At 36.7% G+C, this 20,448-nt stretch overlaps 2 protein-coding genes across 2 annotated transcripts in view; one reads left to right on the forward strand and one right to left on the reverse strand.

Annotated features, from left to right (window-relative positions):
* The window catches only part of LOC148659414 (ras-related protein Rab-8B), a 127,546-nt gene that overhangs the window by 47,135 nt on the left and 59,963 nt on the right, over positions 1-20,448 (reverse strand). The gene's annotated exons all lie outside the window — the stretch shown is intronic.
* Positions 3,272-20,448, forward strand: part of LOC148659416 (transient receptor potential cation channel subfamily M member 1-like) — a 51,151-nt gene continuing 33,974 nt past the window's right edge. Inside the window, exons 1-2 of the mRNA XM_088641618.1 lie at positions 3,272-3,407; positions 7,345-7,539. Of these exons, the coding sequence (XP_088497744.1) occupies positions 7,411-7,539 (129 nt within the window). The 5' untranslated portion in view covers positions 3,272-3,407; positions 7,345-7,410. The remainder of the gene's footprint in view (positions 3,408-7,344; positions 7,540-20,448) is intronic.

Here is a 20,448-nt window from a genome sequence, read left to right on the forward strand (position 1 = left end):
TCCAATCAACAACTGAAAAGCGGAAGGAATCTTTTCCTTATTATTTGTATTATATTGTCACATCATGCTGGATTAATTAATATTCCTATGAATACAAATCAATACAGTCATTTATCTAAAAATTATTTTACAGTCTGAGGTATACTGAGTTATTGTCTTTTACTTAAAACAATATTTTAACACAAAATTCTAAAATACAGAGGTGTTAGACACTAGTTACGGTAGAAGCTATTTAGCCAATTAAGCTCACTGAACTACTTAAAAAACGATTCTTCTATAGTTTCAGTGTCATTCAAAAACATATTCATTAAGGCAAGCTCAATGTGGAATTCTTGGTTTCAATATTATTGTGAGCTTGGATATAGTTCCTTAATCTCCTACTAGCGTGAGGTCCCAAGTGTAACTTTAATTGGTCTCTATGGCAGCTGAATATCGCTGTTTGCTTGTTGGTTGCATGGTATGGCAATGCATTATTAATGGTGAAGAGTTCTGCATAAAGCCAATGTAATCTGATGCTCCTTACTGAATACCGTTTTACCGTTTTTTTCTAGGCCATTGTGGGAAATTTTTCAATGAAGGCTGTGACAGGCTGCACCAACAAATACTTCTTTAAGTTACATGCTAGTGTGGTTGGGATTAAAAGTGAGGTAAAGGTGTACCTTTGATGAACTGGAAGCTGTACTTAAACAGCTTAATTTGTACCATTTACTTTGATTTATACATACAAAGTAATTTTTGCTGTGGAGTAGAGTTTGAATACAGAGGTTTAAAATGCTTTAAATAACAGCTGATGTAAATTTGGAACATCAGTTCTCTTTATAAATAAAAATACAAGCAGAAATACTCCCATGTTTAATAATCAACATTCTCTGTGTATTTTACAAATCCGAGCTTCATCTGTACAATGTCAAATCACACACCACACAATGTTCCTCAAATTATTCTAATTTTACACTGAAAAAAACTAAATTATTAATCATTTCGACACAAATTTAAATTAAGTTTAAATGATAATTTTTCTATTTTATTTAAATAGGTCATAAAGAACCAGATTAAGCTTCTACATTTCATGTCTGCTGGGTTCATGGTTTTTAAAACAAAAGTTGGGGATGAGATCAAAACCTAACCTCATACATTTCCGTCTAACTACCGACACACCTACCACCTACACAGCCACACTTCAGTGTGTGTGTGGTGTACTACTTAGTGCTTACTCTGAAGTGGAATAATGCAAAGCCAAGGATTTTTAAACCTATTGAGCCCAAGCATTTTAAGATGCCACAATTTAAAAATAGCTGATAAGTTGTTAATGTGAGCATGATTTAATGTACTTAAACCATTGATAACCCTGCAAATTCAAAACTACCATTAAAGTGTTGGGGTCTACATCATACAAAAGCAAATCAGATAGCTTAAGAGTTGCGCTTACTGATCAGAAAACAGACACAAATTGAATCTGCTCTTCATTTACCTGAAAAAGACAATTATGCTGGCCTTCTGTAAAATAAAGCATCTTCGCAGTTTGAATCTCTTGTTTGCTTACACAAAGTGATGACTCTGAATCACTAGAAAAATCATTCTTGAGACCTATGTGTGTTGTAAACATACTGTTTATCTGTTATGAGCCCACAATAAATACAGTACATGTGTACATTTAACCGGCTCAGAATAGACCTTACTGAGATCTCTATATTTTTACAAAAATGAAGAGTAACTTGAGTTATTTAACTTACCCATATTTTCTATTAATGCTAAACAACTTGTCAAGACCAGAAAAGACCTATTTTCTAAGCTTTTAAATATATGCACATTGTAAATTGGACTAGACATACACACTCATAAAAGACTTTGGGAAATAGCAGGCAGGAGATGTGTGTAAATGAACTATTCTAGCACACTCTGGTGGATAGAGAGGCCAAGTGAATTTCTGTTCAATGTATTCTGTCCATTACCACATTCTTCTGACTGGAGGTTTATGCTGTATTTAATAGTAAGGTTTTCATTATATACATATCAGATCCTCTCTGAGACACTTATCAAAAATAAAACAATTTCTATCAGTTCTATTCAGTCAAGTTATGTTGTTTTATTGTAGTTTTTTCTTACCTTTTCCATTTGATTTCACATGACTCAGTCTGCAGTTTTGAAAAAAACATAATGCTGTTTTAAAGTGGTATTCAATGCTATATAATAGTAATTTCCACTTTTATAAAAATATATAACAACTTTTTTCTAAAAGAAACTTCCAAAAGGATGTGTGCAGGTATTTTTTCACAAAATCTGAGCTAACCTCCCGTGTTTTTTCTAATGAGCATACTGTACTACACCCAAAATATTGAGGTTTGAGATTTTTATACACACGCTTTTTAAACCAATGCACTGTACTGTGTTAATTTTGACACTATAAACATTTTGTCAGTGTTTATAGTGCTGGTCATTCTTGACATTTATAGGAAAATACATCTTTTTCTTCAGAAGCTCCAAGAACTAGGTAATAAAATAGGGAAACATGATGTATTAAACACAGAAAGATGACGTGTACTACTGGTTTAGGAATGAACAGAAAACAACTTTTTAAAAGAAAAAGGTTAACCACATTACAAGCTGTGTCTTGCATGCTAATGTAATATTACTAATACATTTCTTTCACAGAGTACACAGAATTTTTCACAAAATGTTTTCAAATGTACAACTAAGAAGCTTACAAGATTAAGATAACTATTTAAACTGTTCGATTCTGCCTCTTTCTGAAAGACTAGATTCTTGTAAACTGGGCAAATAGTAAGAATAGCTAATGCATTTTAGACGTTTTCACAGACTCACTTTTTGTGTTTCCCAGGGACGGGCATTTGATCTTGTATGTCTTAATTTTCAGCAGCTCAAAAGTCATCCTGAGTGTTTTCTTTACAAAAAAGAGAAAAAAAACAATGGGTGAAAACATCGCATTTTTAATTTTTTTTAAAGTACTCGTTAAGCACTTTCGTGATTGCAAGCCAGGCGAAGAGCATGCTATTTGTGGAAATGACAATGTGCTTCATTCAGAAAAAAAAAAGATTTGCTTAGTAAGCATCAAGAGTCGAAGTGAAGATAGCGTCATGCTGAATGAAATATTAATTTAGTGCTGCATTTTTTTTTTACTACTGCAGCACAATGTTGGTTCAGCCATTAGTCTCTCTGACTAACCATCGTAATGCCATTAGAACATATTAAGGCAGCTGCTTACTAGAAGGAATTAAGCATTAGCCATTCTTAAGGGAAGACAATACCGATTCACACTTCTGTAGGTCACAAGAAGACAGTGTAGTATCACCAGAGAAGTTCTCCACTGTAGCCCCAAACATTAGGGCACACCAACAAAGACTCTGGATGATTCCGTCCGCTATGCCAACTTTTTCAAGCCTAATGAGGTAATGCTTTCCTTTCTCCTCCATTTCAGGGATTCGGGGATTTTTTGCTTAGAGGTGGTGAGAAAGTTTGTCATAAACTGTGCGAAACTAATATGTAGCATATGTTGCATCATCCAGGTGGGGGTTGCATATTAGAGGGGGTGGAGGGGAGTCCCCATTACCCGTAAAGCGCTTTGAGTAGACTGTCCAGAAAAATGCTATGTAATTATTTTTATTATCATATGTTTAATTTAGCTGATGTTAACTCCATCCACTGTAACAACTACCATTAATTTGGTACGAATGAGACTGATGTAAAGCCTTGCAACCTTTTTCATGAATGATGTGACATACAGTAAGTCAACAGAAAAGCAATTAAAAAGATAATGAAACCCAGGTAAATAAATTCTCACTGTTAAGGTCTTTATAAATTTATATTAATTAAATAACTCAAACTCTAGTCAAAATGGTTCTAGTCGTAAGAACAGAGTGCTTATATTTCCTGGAAATTGATTTAAAAATAAACCCTCTCCCTCACAAACAACAGAAACCGCATATATAAATCCCTACTTTATGCACCATTTTTATCAACCTGTTGTTTTGAAACATTCCTTGAGCATGGAATGACTTAGTCAACTGTCTTTGTAAAGTAAACTTGTACCTTAGAACTGATGATTAGCTTATCTGCTCTCAAATATAGGCTTTTCTTCGAAAGACAACCTGCCAGGGCGTTTCATGTATCTAATGTTTTCATTGCATTTCAGGAACTCAAGTCTTTTCAATGAGTAAACACGGTTCAAAGTGACTTGGTTAAAGGTTCACATTTCAGACTCATCAAAACAATCTGTTTCCCAGAGGAAAAGCTATTGCGCTTTACACAGAATTTTAGACCATCATCACTGATACCCTTGTACTTTAATTCAGTGTTTCACAATGTCGGAAGGGTACTATTTCACAACATTTCTCATGTTTTTACAGCAGTCGTGAATCAGAGTAACAGTTGATTTTTTTAATATACGGAAACCATAATTCCTTTAGATAATGCCCATCTAATTTTCCATTTTTACAAGCAAACAGCTATGTTTATCAATATTCAAATTCCACTCCTTCGATAAAATGTAAAGGAAACGTTTGTTTCGTTTCTGCCGAGAAACCATTTAGTTGTGCAAAGTCACCAGAATTCGTTTTTCCAACCTGTACCAAACTTTACAACGACAGGGAAAAATATTAATCGGAGCTTTCTTTCTCCGACACTAATGACGTTCTTGTCCTGACTCTGTTCTTATCTCAGGACAAAGTCAATACGTCTCCAGATTCCTCCGAGACTTAAGTTTAAAACAATATGGTTTATCTTCTCTTCTTTCTGTCGTATTTTTCTAACTGTGGAAACCTCATTTTTATGAGCTGCTTTGCAAACACGAAAGTTGATGAAGTGTCTTTCTTCGCTCTGTCTTCCTCTCGCTGTCTTTTATTTTGCTAACGGTACCACCTGGTTGCTTGAAACGGGTTTACTCTGAACGGCTGACCGCAGGTCTTTGTGGCGTGGGGATTAACCTCAAATTGATCCTCTTTATTTCTAGGAGAGAGGGGATGCGTTTGTCTTTGTTAACGTGATCGGCTCCACCCACTTATCTAACAATATTCAATGCTGTGCATTTGCAGTGTTGGCCATAATGCTACAAATTAAAAAAAAGCTCCGGTATCTGGTGCAGGATTCCCAAGTCTGTTTAAGGAATACCTACTGTAGAGTAACACCCCAAGTTTTCCATAGTAATGGTGTCAAGTAGATTTGTAAAGGACAAGCAGTGCTCTACATGTGACTATAGGAAGAGATAGTAAGAAACTGTCTTAGATTCAATGTAAGTAAATAACAATACCAGACAAGGGAGACTCACGCGTCTCAAATGATTTCTTACTTCCTTGTGACAGCACTGGCATTACCTGGACAAAATGGAAACGCTTTCGTGTTTTGACTTGGGCCCGCAAAATGAATTTTAATTTAGTGACTTGTAAAACCGTAACACACCACTAGATGGGGCTGCTGGCTGTTTAGTTGTATGATCAGCGTTTAGAGCCAAGTTGAGGAGAAAAATAAATACGATAAAAAAAATGTTTAAGTTACTTTAAGAAATTTTAAAAAAGAAGGTTGATCCAGACAGGTGATGTATGACGAGACAAATACTATAACACTAAATGAAAAGCGCACTTGTTGAAAGACTAAGAAATGCATAAATTAAATGAAAATTTAAGTTGGCATCTTTCTAGTAATCCATGTTTATAAAGTAATCACACGTGAATTAGTCCGAATTTTTATCTGACAATTATAAAACGAAATGCGCCTGCTGTATATTACACTAGTGATAGGAATACATACTGTTATTTTTTTATATTGATTAAATGAACAAGTTAAAATAAAAGCAGTTGTCCTAAAGGTAACTAATCATAGTTAGACCTTATTAATAGACCTCTGCATTAGTTTAAAGTTAATGCCTTCATACAGTTACACAGGATAAACATTAAATTTTCCCAATGAAACCTGGATTTTATGTTTCCTGGAACAATTTTATAAACGTCTAATACTCTGTGCTGTACCGAAGTTTGTTTGAATTTTAAAGGCTGCTTCCTAGTAAAACGTGCCACCCAGAAAAACAAAACCTTTTTTGGTTTATTTTGATCATACGTTAAGACTTGAGGCCTCTAGGTATGATAGTACATACAGTGTATGGTTTCTGATTTACACAGAGCTGACCTTTGTTTAGAAAAAAACGAAGAGAAATAATCTATATATAGTCCTGGTTAACTCATGCATCTGTAAGTCAAGAAATGCAGAGATAAAGTGAACTTCTCCTTTTCCGTGTTTTGTGAATGGGAGTGGTTATTTCAACTTTACAGCACCACTGTCTATGCACACCTATAATTAGACCTCGTCTAGGACTGAAAAAATGCGTTACACATATCTGGTCCGCTACCTCTGTGTCTGAGGCTGACATGCATTTCATTGTCATGTGGTCCTGTGCTGTAGGTACAATAGCTACGGTATTAAACTTTGCTGTGTGAGGCCTTCATTTCTCAACCAACCTTATTCCAAATGGATGCTATTCAGGCACTTTGACTGTGCAAGGGTCACACGAATAGCAAGACTGCAAACCGTCTTAATGAATGTAGGTCGTTTGCATGATCTGTAAACTGGCATGAAGGGATTAAACAGTCTATTTATTATAAGAAAACAAGCGTTTCACTAACAAAACCCAAGCCATCCTGAGAGAAGAGGGAAACACCAGAGAAAATATCTGCAACAGTAAAAATACCTCGCCAGTGTGTAGATATTATCGCATGCTGGTACAGATGTTGGCCCACAAATCAGCCCTTTGCCCCTAATTTGTTCCTAAAATGTTCTCAAGTAGTGTAGGACTGCATGATGAATTAATCGCATCAGGTTCTGCTTCCTGTGATCTGCGATCACCCTGCTTCTCTGCTTGCCTAGTTTTTACTCTCTGAGCTCTTCCCCAAGCCTCGTACCCACACAGGGCCAGGAAGACCAGCTGCTTCCCTCCCCTCTCTATATGCCTTTCTTGCTGCCATCAAAAACTGTTTCCATCTGACTTACCCTATGCTTTGCTTTGCTCTGCATGTTTTTAAAACCTTTTCCAGGCCACGGCGCTCCAAAGTAGATTTACCTTCAATCACCATTTATTAAATCTCCATCCATTAGAAAAGCATAGCTTCCAGGAGCTGGGTGCATTAAGCCTGATTATAGAGGCTAGGGAGAGGAAAGGGGTCTCTGTGTCAGCACATCGTTGAGTTATTTTCCCTTGCTCTTGTCTCTGTCCCACTGAATGAGAACTCTTCGAAGCGAGAGGGGGGGGGTAGATCTCTCACTCTTTCCTGCCAAAGCATAACTTCTTGTTCTGTTTTTTTTTTCCTCTTCTTTTTGTCCTCACCTGCCAAACCTGGCTAGAGCCAAGCTCAGCTTATTGCGATGCAGGCTCGGAGTGTCCCTTTGTGACACGCCGGTGGGTCACACATGGAGAGCCGGAGCATCAGAGGGAGGAAGGATGCTGGAAGTCGAGGTGGGAAGTTCCCAGGATCCCTCCGGAGGAGCGGCTCCTTTAAGCGCACCTCCATCAAGCGGACCGCATCGGGGTCACAGAAGGTAGGAGAGTTTTTTTTCCCCACTCATCATGCTGTTAGCAGAATTGCACCATCTTACAGCAAATGTATACAGTGTGTGTCAATGACCAGCAGGAGGCTTTATTATTCATCTACATTTTGATACCTCATTCTTGCTTTCTGCCTTTGTTGGGAGGGGGGGTGGAGTTGCAACTGTTGCTCTAGTAGAGTGGCTTCAGGTGGGACTACACACCTGTAGCAAGGTTTCAGCGACAGACCCAATAAGCCATGCTCCAGTAATAGCAATCAATAAAAGCACTCTGGCATTAAAAATGATAAGATTGAACCTGGAATTCATTTTTTTTCCTTCAGAAAGCCAGCTTGCGCACCATCAGGACAGTGTCGGGTGGTAAACTTTAGAATCTTTTGGGGGTAACGACTGAAGGTCGTTAAAGTGTTTTTCACTTTGGAACCAAGATCCACCATAAATGTCTTTCACCCCCGCCCCCAAATCAGGTTCACAAGATCAGACTGCAGTGAGGCCTCGGTCTTTGGCACCTCTCTACAAGTCCATCTTGTTGGAAATGTGAATTCAGATGGTGCAAAGTTGGTGCTGCTTGAGGCAGAAATAAATGGAATAAAAAAAAATACACTGACCAGACCTGAGCTGCTTTTGTCTTTACATCTGTACCCCTTGAGTTTATGTTCTATGTACTTGTTCATTCTACTGCTCTGGACTAACTGTGGAGCCCATGACCTCAGTGGCATGCAAGGTGCTGGACTGCCTTTTGACATCTATGGATAGTTGGTTACAGAGGTCACTGGCAGACTATGTCCTGTATGTTGAGAACAGCAACTCAGTCTGTCATGCGTAACCTGTAAACAAGGACATCTGTGGAGGTAACAGAGTTAATCTGTAATAAAACATTGCTCTACCCTGCTACTTATTTGGGGTAATTTAGCACAGAGGATCAGAAATGACAGAACGTTTTGCCATCTTAATTTTTATTGTGTTTTGACCATCTATCCTCGCACAAGCCCACCCAAAAAATGACAAAGGTATTTTTAAAACTACAGGGCAATGTTAAAAATCAGACATAATGCATCTATTATTCGGAGACTAAGTTGTTTAAAATTATTGGATTCAATTTAGAAAATCTACCTTAATAATACCATTGTATGATTTCATAAGTCATTTGGAATATTGAAGAACTGTTTGCATAATCCTTCATAATCACATACTGTAGCAAACCAGCATAAAATAATTATTCATAACACACAGTTAACTCCGTCTGCCAGCCAGATTTTTGCAGATGCTCCTGATTGTGCAGCTGGAATAGGAATATTTAAAAAAAGATTCTCTGACAGATCAATGCAATTGTAAAAAAACAGAAATAAATGGTTTCATTTCAGACATTTATAGCACAGTTCTTTAAACAGATCCTATAATCACTAAACCTAATACTTTAAACCTTCGTTGTAGATCATTTAGAAAAAAAAGTTTTGTTAAAAAAATCCATTACTACTTATATCTTTCATGCTTCCAGTACAGAGACCACTGTGACAAACTGATATTAACCTCAATAAGGGAATCCTGACATTTCTCTACTACTCCTCATTGATATTTTATAACAGAAAGGTCATAAATATGAAATCTTTTCGCCACACACTGCTTTCAGATCTAATGTAATAGAAAAATAGAAGTGCACAAAATAACTTGTTGTTCAAATGTGAAAGGAAAATACTGCCAGATATCTAACATGTTCATTTTCTTTGGAAACTACAGGGGACAACAGTAGTTTTTATTCCTAATGAATCAGCAACACAAACTTTAAATCAGAAGAATAGCAAAATTGCAGGAAATCAATTTAAAGTGACGCCACGTTTTGTGGAGAATTCAGACATACAGTCTTGCAATATTTAATTTGTTTTATGAGCAGCAGAATTGTATAGACTTATTATGCAAATAACAACATGCTAATGTGATATTCTGATTCGGTTTAAACTACCAAAGGTGGCCTTTCAAATTATTTCCTATGACGTTTCTTTTTGAATGCTCAAGGTGTAAAACCAGGAAGTGGAAAGGGGAGGCAGTGTATTGTGACAGCAGGTCACTAAGTGTGCTTTCCCTTTGTATGCAGTAGAGTGGTAGGGGACGCTTTGGAGAGGTGCAGTACCCCAGTGCTGCTTAGTCACTCCGTCACATGCCATTGAGTTTTTCAGGGCACGTTCAGTAGTTGGGTGGCATAGTTCTGCAGTAATCAGCACGGCTGGCTTGCAGACCTGGGGTGCTGTCTGTGTGGGGTTTGTATGTTCCCCCAGTGTTCGTGTAGGTTTCTTCTGACAGTCCAAAGACGGAGTGTACTCGTAGTTAAATGGGTTTCTGGGAAAAGTGGCCCAGGTGAGAGCGTATACATGTCTGTGTCTGTGTCTTCCCCGCAATGGACTGGGGTCCAGTCCAGTCCAGTATCTACCCTGCTTTGTGCTCATTGCTTGCCGGCTCCCAGCCGTGACCCTGACTTGGAAAAAGCAGGCAGAAAATGGATAGATGGTTGTTCTGAAGTTACAGATGATTAAGTAGTTAGCAGATTATATCTTTTGGAAATTGTGGTAGGGAATTCCTCACAATATGGAGTGTGAGGAGTCCCAGAAAATGGGAATATTTTTTTAAAAAACTTTTAAAAATGTTGGCCCCAGGGACTTCTACAGCCAGTTTTGTTCTAGATTGCAAAAGAAAAGTGTTTGTGTCTTCATTTTGTCCTGGAAAAGAAATGGACTGTCTATTTTCTTTTGCACTAGGTCTTAGATGTCTGCCTGAAAGTCTGTTCTGCCTGAAAATTGTTTTTTAGTAAACCATGAACTCACTGGCAGTATTCATTCCTAAAGGGAAGTGAAACTAGTCAATGAGATGCTTTCCTATTGAGTATAATACGATTTAACCATCCAGAACATAATTAAGGAGTTCTTTAAAAAGTTCTCATTTTTACCTGCCAGCACAGTCACAACGACCTTAGTGTTTCGAAAGACGTCTTTATAAACTGAAACCAAAATTAATAAACTGTAGACAGATATTAATATAAAAGATAAATAGATAAAATACAGAGCTCAAAGTTAAGCTTTTAGCGTACCAGCCAAAACATTACAAATAGCCAGAGCGTAATCCTGGCCTTGCACCCTTGTCTGGTCTCTAGGATGGTTATACAGTCACAAGCTTTGTAAAGAAAGTAGTTCAAGGGACAAATGCAGGTCATGTGAAAAGTAGAAGACACTAATATAGACTGTAGTTGGGCCCCTTTGGTGAGCATGTGAATAACCTTTGAGATCAAATGTGTCCATACAATTGACAAATAATGTAATATTATAACTTATTATAAAGTTTTTAGTTGAAGACGGCAGGCAAGAAAACATACCCAAAATAAAAATGTTTTGTGTTAGACTGATGTAAATTCATACAGATTTAGCGAAGGCTTCTTTTCTAGCAGAATTGACTAACGTAACCCCAATTTGAATTTTCCCTAATGACAGGCAACTCTGAAAGTATAAAAACTGACCTAATTTTTTTCAGCACTGAGCTATTACGTTTACTAGCTGAGGAAATGTATTGATATTCTCCTAAGCATGGCAGTTTGGAATAATCTATACTCTTATTTTGAGATCCTGGCAGAGAAAAAAATGACTATCAGAAAACTTATAGAATGCCAAGATCTCTATGGTACTATCAAATTAGGAAAAATTAAAAGACAGTAAAGTAACTGATTTTCATATACAATGCATACTTATGTGGTACAGTAGATAGAAAGTTCTCCATATTTTGTGAAAAGATAAATATGCTGCATTCACTAAAAACGACTTTAAATGTAAGATTTGGTAAAAAGGTGATTTTTACAATTTCATTATAAACAAACCAGTCCTGTTCAATCTATTCTGAAGATTCTAGACTTAACTTTTATACACAAAGTTAAGCGGACGTAGAATATCTGATTTGGTTCCAGCCAATGATATCCCTGCTAATGCAAAAAAATATTGGTATACGGTATCTCCGGCACTTCTTAAAATATAGCATCACTTTAAAATGATGGCATGGTCAATTTATCACACATTTTTAAAGGCAACACACCCACAATCAGTTTGGATCCTCCAATGTAAAAGGCTTAACAGATGACCTACTCTACAAAATATCTCTGAAGCTCACTTTTAAGGACTACAATGCAACATGTGTTCTTTAAAAAATAAGCCTTTTCTCTTCCAGTAATTAGAACAAAGGGATTTCATTTTAAACTCTAGTACAGTATGCAGGAAATCTACAAAAAAAACTCTCCTGCAATATTTGTAAGAGCGTTTTTTGCAGAAAATTAAACATTGACACTTAAGACCTTCCGTACCTCCCTATGTGCCCAGGACACACGGGGCACAAGTGATATCAAGGCCCACACAGCTTTGGCAGGAAGTTATGCTACAGCATGTGAGGACATCATGGCAGTGCTGGGTTTAATCTCTGGTAATGGCCCCGTAGAGGCTCCAGCAGCTGGAAAGGATTAAATCTTTTTTATTTTGTTTTTTCTAAAGTCTGCTTTCATGTGATTAATACGCTAAAATGTATACTTAAAAAAGCAACTGATGACAGCAGAAGAGATTTGGACAGGCTGGTAAATTTAACTGTGGTATGTCTATATACAGCCTATACAATACCCTACAAGAGTACTGGAACACTCTTATTTTGGCTTTAGAGTTAAACAACTCATTTTTGTGATCAAGGAATGAATCTGAATGATAAGCGTGTAAATAAAATATATAATATAGTTTTTTAATTGGGTAATTCCATGCACGTTTGATCATATTTTTTACAAAACATACTGTGCTTTGCTGCAGCTACAGTACTGTGGGTTGTTGCCTATTCTCGGAGTGTTCTGACTTCAACTTGTTCCTCAGCATGTAGAATGCCTGATCTGTTGAATTTAAATCTGGAGATTGACCTGGCCACTCTTCACTTTTTTCTTCTTATGAAACACCTTGGTTGCACTGGCCATATGTTTCGGGGCATTTTTATGCTGCTTCGTGACGCTCTCTCCATTAAGTATAGAGGCATTGCCTTTTTTCATTAGACCAAATGTTTAAGCCAACTTCAGAACTCATTCTGCTTCTGCCTTCTTTAGTTACATCATCAATACCAATGAAAGAGACAGTTCTAGAGAATACTAGGCCAAACTACACAGAAGTTTACCTTTCCATCAATTTGGTAAAGATTCATCTTGGTCTCATCTGACCTAAAACATTCAAGCCATTCTTGATTCTTACATTAGATTATGATTATTGTCACTGATTGCGTTGTATTGGAATTAATTTATGCTTTGATGGGATGTACATTAGTAGTAGGGCAGCTACTGTACCAACTCCACAAGCCTTTATAAAAATCTGTATTTTCTTTAATTTAGCTATCAGCAGTGACTGCAATGAAACTCCGTATGGAAACTCTGTATGCCCGTATGGTTGCAGGAATTCCCAGTACAGTTTGCTGAAGATTCTAAATGAGTTTTAATTTGTTACGGAAAATGGCATTTCCAGAGAACAGAAACACACTGAAGTGCATTTTCTTAGTTACCATAAATGTCATATTTAGAGAAGCATATATTTTATTTGATGAGTACATTTTTAGGATTAATCTTTACATTCTACATACAAATGTCCAGATATGAGACAATACTTTTTACACACCTTTAAATGTCCCATACTGTACTTTTTAAACAGGCTTCTGTCTCAGCATGCAAAGAGCAGATTTAGAAAGAACCCTTCCACACACACTGATGAAACCCTACATACGTTTTGAACACACTCATGTGAAGCAGTAATAGACTCATTGTTTCCAACCATAGAACAAAGACAACAGTCACTGTGATGAAGTGCATGATAATCAGAGTGATACACTGATTTGGTTTCGTTAATGTGAAAGCAGTGCTTACTCTGAGAGATGCAGCTACATAAAGCATTTGTAAATGTTTTGCCCTTCAGCTTCACAACTGCATGAACGTGTGATTCTGCCATACTCGTGCTATAAATGGAACTATTCATTAAGGAAATAGAAGCATTACACAACAACATAAGTCATAAGAGATCCATGGCTTCATTGTTTTTCAGAATTTTGAACAATATTATTTCAATTTTAAATTGATATACAATAAGTAGGCTTAAACCAAGACTCCCAGAAAAACCCCTGTCATATGTTCGTTGAAGGACTCTTATTAAAGGAGAAAGGATTCATTTGTTGGTTTGGGTTAAAAATGATCTTAGGTCTTAAAATAATCTCATGCCATTTGGCCCCCACACACATCAGGCTAAAGTATTATATTAAATGTTTAATATAGTAAAACACTATAGATTATTATTACAAACCTTTAGTACTTCACACATGTGTCAGCATGGTTGCCAACACACAGTTACTCTTAACAGTCAACATTTCTGGGGAAAGATGTTTGAAACATGTTCATTTTTCAAATAGGTTTTTGGTCAGATTTACGGGGGAGTGCTGTATTCACAGGATCAATTTGTGTTACAGTTTAAATGCTATCCTTCCCTTCAGAAATTAGAAATGGTGGTGACTACTGCTCCTTATTTAAAATAAATAGTCTGAAGGCATGTTAGTTTTGTTATGGTAACACTGGTATACATGGAAGGATCAAACCATTCCCTTAAAGAACCTTACAGAGGTGGGTACATATTAATACACACCAATGACTTAGGCCAACAACCATCCTGGTTTTATTGTAGCTGCCCCATTTTACAAGGTTATTTCCTTATGTCTCCAAAATTTTTATAAAACCTTTTTTTTTTTGTTCAAATTTTAAGTTGCTGTCTAGTTTGTGCACTGGGCTTCACAAATATTTGTGCTGAACCATAATGAGGCATAGCCACACTGAAGCTTACATGCTGCATGGGGGCTCCGTGCTTTATCAATCCTTTATTGATCCAGGAAATGCAATTGAGAACAAATTTCTCATTTCAAATGACAACCTGGGGACCCATTTTTAGAGCAGCATGTTCTAATGGAGGGATCTGAGTGAAATTACCTGCTCAGGGGTCCCAGGGCAGCATCCTAATCGAAATTCAGCCCAGACTCAAGAGCTGTGGTCATTCATATCTGCAAAGTGTTCATGCTTACTTTAAGCTACTTGAAATGGGTTCTGGGTTGTCAACAGAGAGAAGTGAGTCTGCACTCACTACAAAGGCCACCTCCTTCTGATGAAACAGTGAGAAATAAAACAAATAGTCCAGAGCCCGCAAAAACCTGAAGTAAGACAGAGTTAAAAACTGCAGCCTTTGGGATCTCCCCTACCTCTCCTTTATTACTGGGACATGACACAGGCTTAGACCTTGCAAAGATGGCAGCCTTGTCGCTGCTTGTGTCAGGGATCGTGACAAATACTGGTTCAATTTGGGATATGAAATTAGTCGTCCTCAGGAGAATGTGGGGTGGTGATGCTACGCTTGTCCTGCTTCTCATGCTGACAGAGGGGGCCAGTAACATGTGCACAGTGAAGGACAACAAGCGTATAACATCGGCAATGGGTTCCAGAAAGTCAGTTGAGTAGGGTGGTCAATGGAGAGTGACACTTCACCATCCTCACATTGGGTAGACCACCCACAGTTGGCCCAACACAACAGGAATACCCACTGGGATACCACATCTGACTGAGGAACTAGGAATGGACGGACTGCTGCATGACACTAACAATTTGTTCATGACCAGGCACCTTCAGGGATGGGAACAGAAGCTGTGTCAGTTTTCTGTTTAGAGTAGAAACCCCACTGTATCCATTTCGGACCAGTCTAGGAGGTGCAGTCAGACATTCATTACATAGTAAATCCACTGTCTGACCTCTTCAAAACGCACATTACAGAAAATTATGATACATTAAAGTAAGTGCAAGTAGCAGCACAGACTAATGTATACAACCTTAAGAATAGATACCTTACCTTTGTATTATGTATACATTGAAGAGCATTCTGTATAACATCATAATAATACTGTCTGGAATGCCAATGATACCACACAAATAAAAAAAGCAACTAATTCTGGACATCTTCTCTGGAAGTAACATTAGTGTAGTACTGTAATTCAGTAAAAAAAAGTACATGTCTAGCAAATGTTTTATGCTAAAAAATGCAGTGTTAATGCTGTAGCAACATTTTTTTTGTGAGAGGATATAATCCAGAACTAATCCTAGCTTTTGCTTAAATGAGCCTGTTGTATTTGAATTTTAAAAAATAACCTTAAAATAAAAGCATATATTGTTGTTAGAAGCAGACTGGAATAATTCTAAAAATGGTGTTTGGACTGACATTGCAACTCATCTGGATTAAATAAAATTATTTGGTGGATATTTACCTCATTGTACAATTGATGGGTCTTCTTCCATGTAAGTTAAGGACAGAAGTTAAGTGCTCATATTTTTGTTCATATGTCTGTATACTTTAAAGGCTTGACAGAAAATTAAAATATTAATTAATCAGGTCATACTGCGCTTGTATGTATTAAACCACAGTATCTGATTATACTGTATGAAACAAGTTTCAAGTGGAACTGTAAATATATATGTTACGTGCCCGTTTGTTATAGAAACTATAACATATAATTCATAGTGAAGTGTAGAAAAACTATAAAGTACAGTAATAAATACATGGTAGGATATATGGTTTTCAATATATAGTTTCAATTTATCATACTGTATGTCATATGATATGTCAACACCATAAGGAGTGACCTGAAATGTACATTTAATCTCTTCTTTGGGGAAATTGTTGTTCAAAGAAGAAATCTTGAAATAAACCTGTCTGGCTACTCAGCGTTTATGTGAGAATGTCTTGGTTCCATCAGTAATAGTAAGATTGGTCCTATCGTAGCAAAGCAGACCAAACCCTAATGCTCCACCACCCTGCTTGACAGCTGGAATGAGGTTGTTTTGTTGGAAAGCAGTGTTTGGTTTTCTTCCTCCAACACATTTCTCCTTGTGGTTCAAGTTCTTCCAATAGTCTTGTGGATTGTCCGGGTGCTCTTTGGTGAACCTGAAACAGAGGGCAAAGTTGTTTTAAAATAGGAATAGCTGGTTCCTGGCTATCCTCCAATGAACCACCATTCTTGTTCAGGCTTCCTCTAATGGTTGAGGCATGAGACTGCAGGTCCTTATATCTGAGGATCCTGGATAATTTCTCAGATTTCTCTTAAGCAGATCTTGGCTGGATGACAGGTTCTAGGGAGAATCACTGTGATCCTGAATATTTTACATTTGTAGGCTATCTGTCTGCCAGTGGATGGAAATCTGTTTTGATCATGGCCTGGAAGTATTGCCACTAACCTGTATGGTGAAGACAAGACTCACACATATTCTGCCCATTATTTACGACAGAGCTGCCAAAACTCTAACAAATATTTAACCACTCAATTCTAATTGCCTCTTTAATTGTGCTCATTAAACCGGGGATTCACTTATTATTTCACCATTATATCATACATAATATTGGATTGGTAAATGTACTGTTAACAGGTTTATACGGGATATGTATAACCCTTTGGGTTATTTAAGAAAAGACTTGTTTTGATTAAACAAAGGTTTACAAACTTTTTCTCTGGCTGTGTAGGCCTGAGAAACCTGGTAACAAAACAATACTTTCTTTATTAATCTCCCCTTTCCAGATTCTACCACCTCCCCCATGCTTTAAAAACACATCTCATGACTGCTTCTGGTCTCCCAGTTAATTCATGACATGTTGTAGGCTACTCATGTGAGGGCTAACAGGATTTTCAAAACCATGAGGACAATTGGCCTTTTAGAAACAAGCTAAAAACAGGAAACTAGGCAATTCTTCTGAATGATGAGCTCCTCTCAATGCTTTTTTGGATAAAATTCAAGGTTGAGAAAGAAGAGACTGAAACTTAAATTTAGTCATGTATCCATTGTTACATACACCTATATTTATTTCTCTTACCTTTCTTGAGTAATTTTTAGCTAATGAACTTCAGCAAATTCCAGTTTTATACATACAAACACAAAAAACGCTCAGTTTTCCCTTGTCACAGTTCATTAGGGCCTGATGTCACTCATTCAATTGAACCGCTCAGTGGAGCAGATTCAATTAGGAATACCTTTTATCTTCTCTCCCAGTGACATAAAATTCCACATAACTTTGCCAGCGTCTGTTTTATCAAATTTAGTTAAAATGAACTTTGATCAGGTCCTGGTGAACAAGGTAGTAGTGTCATTCTCTCCTTATGCAGCACGTAGAGCTCAGACTTCTTGGCAAATCAAAGTTTATGCTTTTTAAGATTACAAAGAGAAACAACCATATCTGTTTATGGTCACCACACATGTTCTATAAATGTATAGTTATTGTATAAATTCTTTCTGCAGTTTTGCAACTTTGCAGCTGATCTGCATTCAAAAACTAAATAAAAAATTATATCAGTGGTCATTCACATTAAAGGTAAATGACTGCATTTTGACTAAGCATAAGCAATACTCTCTGATAATCCCCTGACCATATCAGCACACATCAGCCCACTGAATAATGAGATACCTACAGTATTATAACTCAATATACGTCAAAGGCAAAAGTTGATGGTTTATTTTCATTAGGGTTCTGGATGGATCCAGATGTTACTCCTTTTATAAAGTGAGGGTTAGGTTAGTCTTAGTGAGTTCCAGTTGTCCTACTTCATCTCAGGTTAGGGTGAGACACTAACTGGACAGTTTTTCCACAGGATGTGTCAGACCACTGAAAAAGTAGTAACTTTGACTTTAGTATTTACTCAGAAGATGGAACTGAAACAGAATACACCAGGAATGTTTTCTGACATTGCAAAAACAGCCCTTCAACATTATACATGTTATACATGACACATAAAGAACAAGTAAAGGTTCATTCCATGCTGACATTCCATGTTTATTCCATGTTCCTTTGCATCCTATGAATGCTGACGCAGCTACCTACTGTACATGAACTACGTGACGCATTGCCTGTGATCTCAGATACTGTCTTAAATTTATAGTTAAGACATAGAGATAGTTCAGTTGTAGGGATATTTCAAAGTGGTTTACAAAAGTATTCAACCCCTTTCCAAGGTGTTCCATTACGTTTAATTAAAATGATTTATACACATCCTGCTTAATATCCCATCAAGTGAATATTTTTAATCAAAACTTCAGTGCTCCAACCAAACACTTTTATGGGTGAAAGAAGTTAAATGTCAGTAAAAACAACAAAGAAACATCAAAATCTTAAATATGTTGAGTTCATACTGTACATATTCACCCCTGAGTGAATTCTTTGTGTAAAAAATATCTTATTTTTAATTAAAATATCTAATTATTTTTAGTTGTAGCTGTTTTGTTCTTTTATTGTTTCTATTAATATGTACTGTAGGAAAAAGTACTTGTTTCACAGTACTGGTAGTTCAAAACATAGATGTTTTTCACAAGCTTTTATTATAAGTTAAAATAATTCTTATCTACACATAACAAAATTAAATACATAAAAAAACACTATTAGGGTCCCACTGAATTGTTGTTTTAAAAGCCTTTATAAGAAACTGACTCAAAGTACAGAGTCACTTGGGCAAAAATTAATTGTGATATCTATGTCAAAGGGCACTGGAGAGTTCCCATTAAAATACATTTATTAGGCAGACAAGTATTTGTAACTATTATTTAACCCAGAAAAGTATCATTCTGAATATGAAACGTTACTTGTGATAGTATGAACGAGATTGAACAGTGTCGTGACTGATCCTTGATGGGCCTGTGAACTAGTCTATGTGAACTGCTTTACACTCCATTAGTAAGTTTACGACATACTGTATCTGGGTAAGATGAAACAGTGGTGTCTCTTAGTGAAAAAAAAAATCTGCTTAGGACAGGAAATCTGGTTATTGAGGTAGTTTGAAAAGCCGGAAGAAAAATCCTATTTTGTTCTTATGGTACACAATCATCCTTTGTGTTCAACAGTTTTCTCACTCATTTGATACAAAAATATAAAACAGCATTCATTGTTAACGTGCAGCAGTAAGTCCTGTTAATTTGCTTTATGGATACTAAATCTGATTCCAGGGTATTTCATTTTAGTTCTTGGACATTTTTACAGCTCAAATGAGCCTCTAACAAGGTTACTTGATGCTTGCTGGATTTCAGTTTTAATTGCTGTGGATAATGAGTTTAAGTAAGCTGAAATAAGTGCGTCATACTGTTCAGCCCTCTCTGGAAGTGCTCTTTGTTTTCTGCTGCTGTAATTAACAGCAGTCCACGTGTGTTCCATCGGAGCAGTCACAGGCCCACGCAGCAGGAATATTATAGCTCATTTTTCCAGGATTTGGCATTCTGACACCATCATATTTAGAAAGCAGTCAACTCAGCTGTTCTCCCTCTTTGGAAAAGTGATGAAAACTACATTGAATTGCTTTTAAGACTGAATAAAAGAGGAAATGCTTACCAGCCATGTTGTTGGAAGGGATAGATGAGCCGAAGGGCCTCCTCTCATTTGTAACATTTATGTTCTGTTAAGGTTTAAGCAGTCCCAGTTCAAGTTTTCCCTTACCTGACTCGCATTTTGCCCTTTTCTCTGTTAGGTAGTTCCATTTTTACATTACTTATTTTAACCTGTTAAAATAAGAGCCCTGTAAGAGGAAATAATATCTATTTCATCTTCAGGGTTATCTGAGGAACTGTAAAGAAAATTAAAGCTACTTATTTAAATCTAAAGACAAGAAAAATAAAAGTCTGAAACAATATCTCGCACAACTAAACATTTCCTGTGAGATCTGGAAATCCGGCAAGCCATTGAATTCACAGTCCTCTTTGTGTGGAACTAAGAATTCAAGAATTTAAGAATATTTTGTTTTGTTTTGTCTTCAAAAGGAAACCTTTCTATTTGCATTTTGACATTATCAGCCAGGTATAAAAGTCACTCT

Source organism: Lepisosteus platostomus, chromosome 7 (genome assembly GCF_059453375.1).
Source record: "Lepisosteus platostomus isolate fLepPlt1 chromosome 7, fLepPlt1.hap1, whole genome shotgun sequence".
Lineage (NCBI taxonomy): Eukaryota > Metazoa > Chordata > Actinopteri > Semionotiformes > Lepisosteidae > Lepisosteus > Lepisosteus platostomus.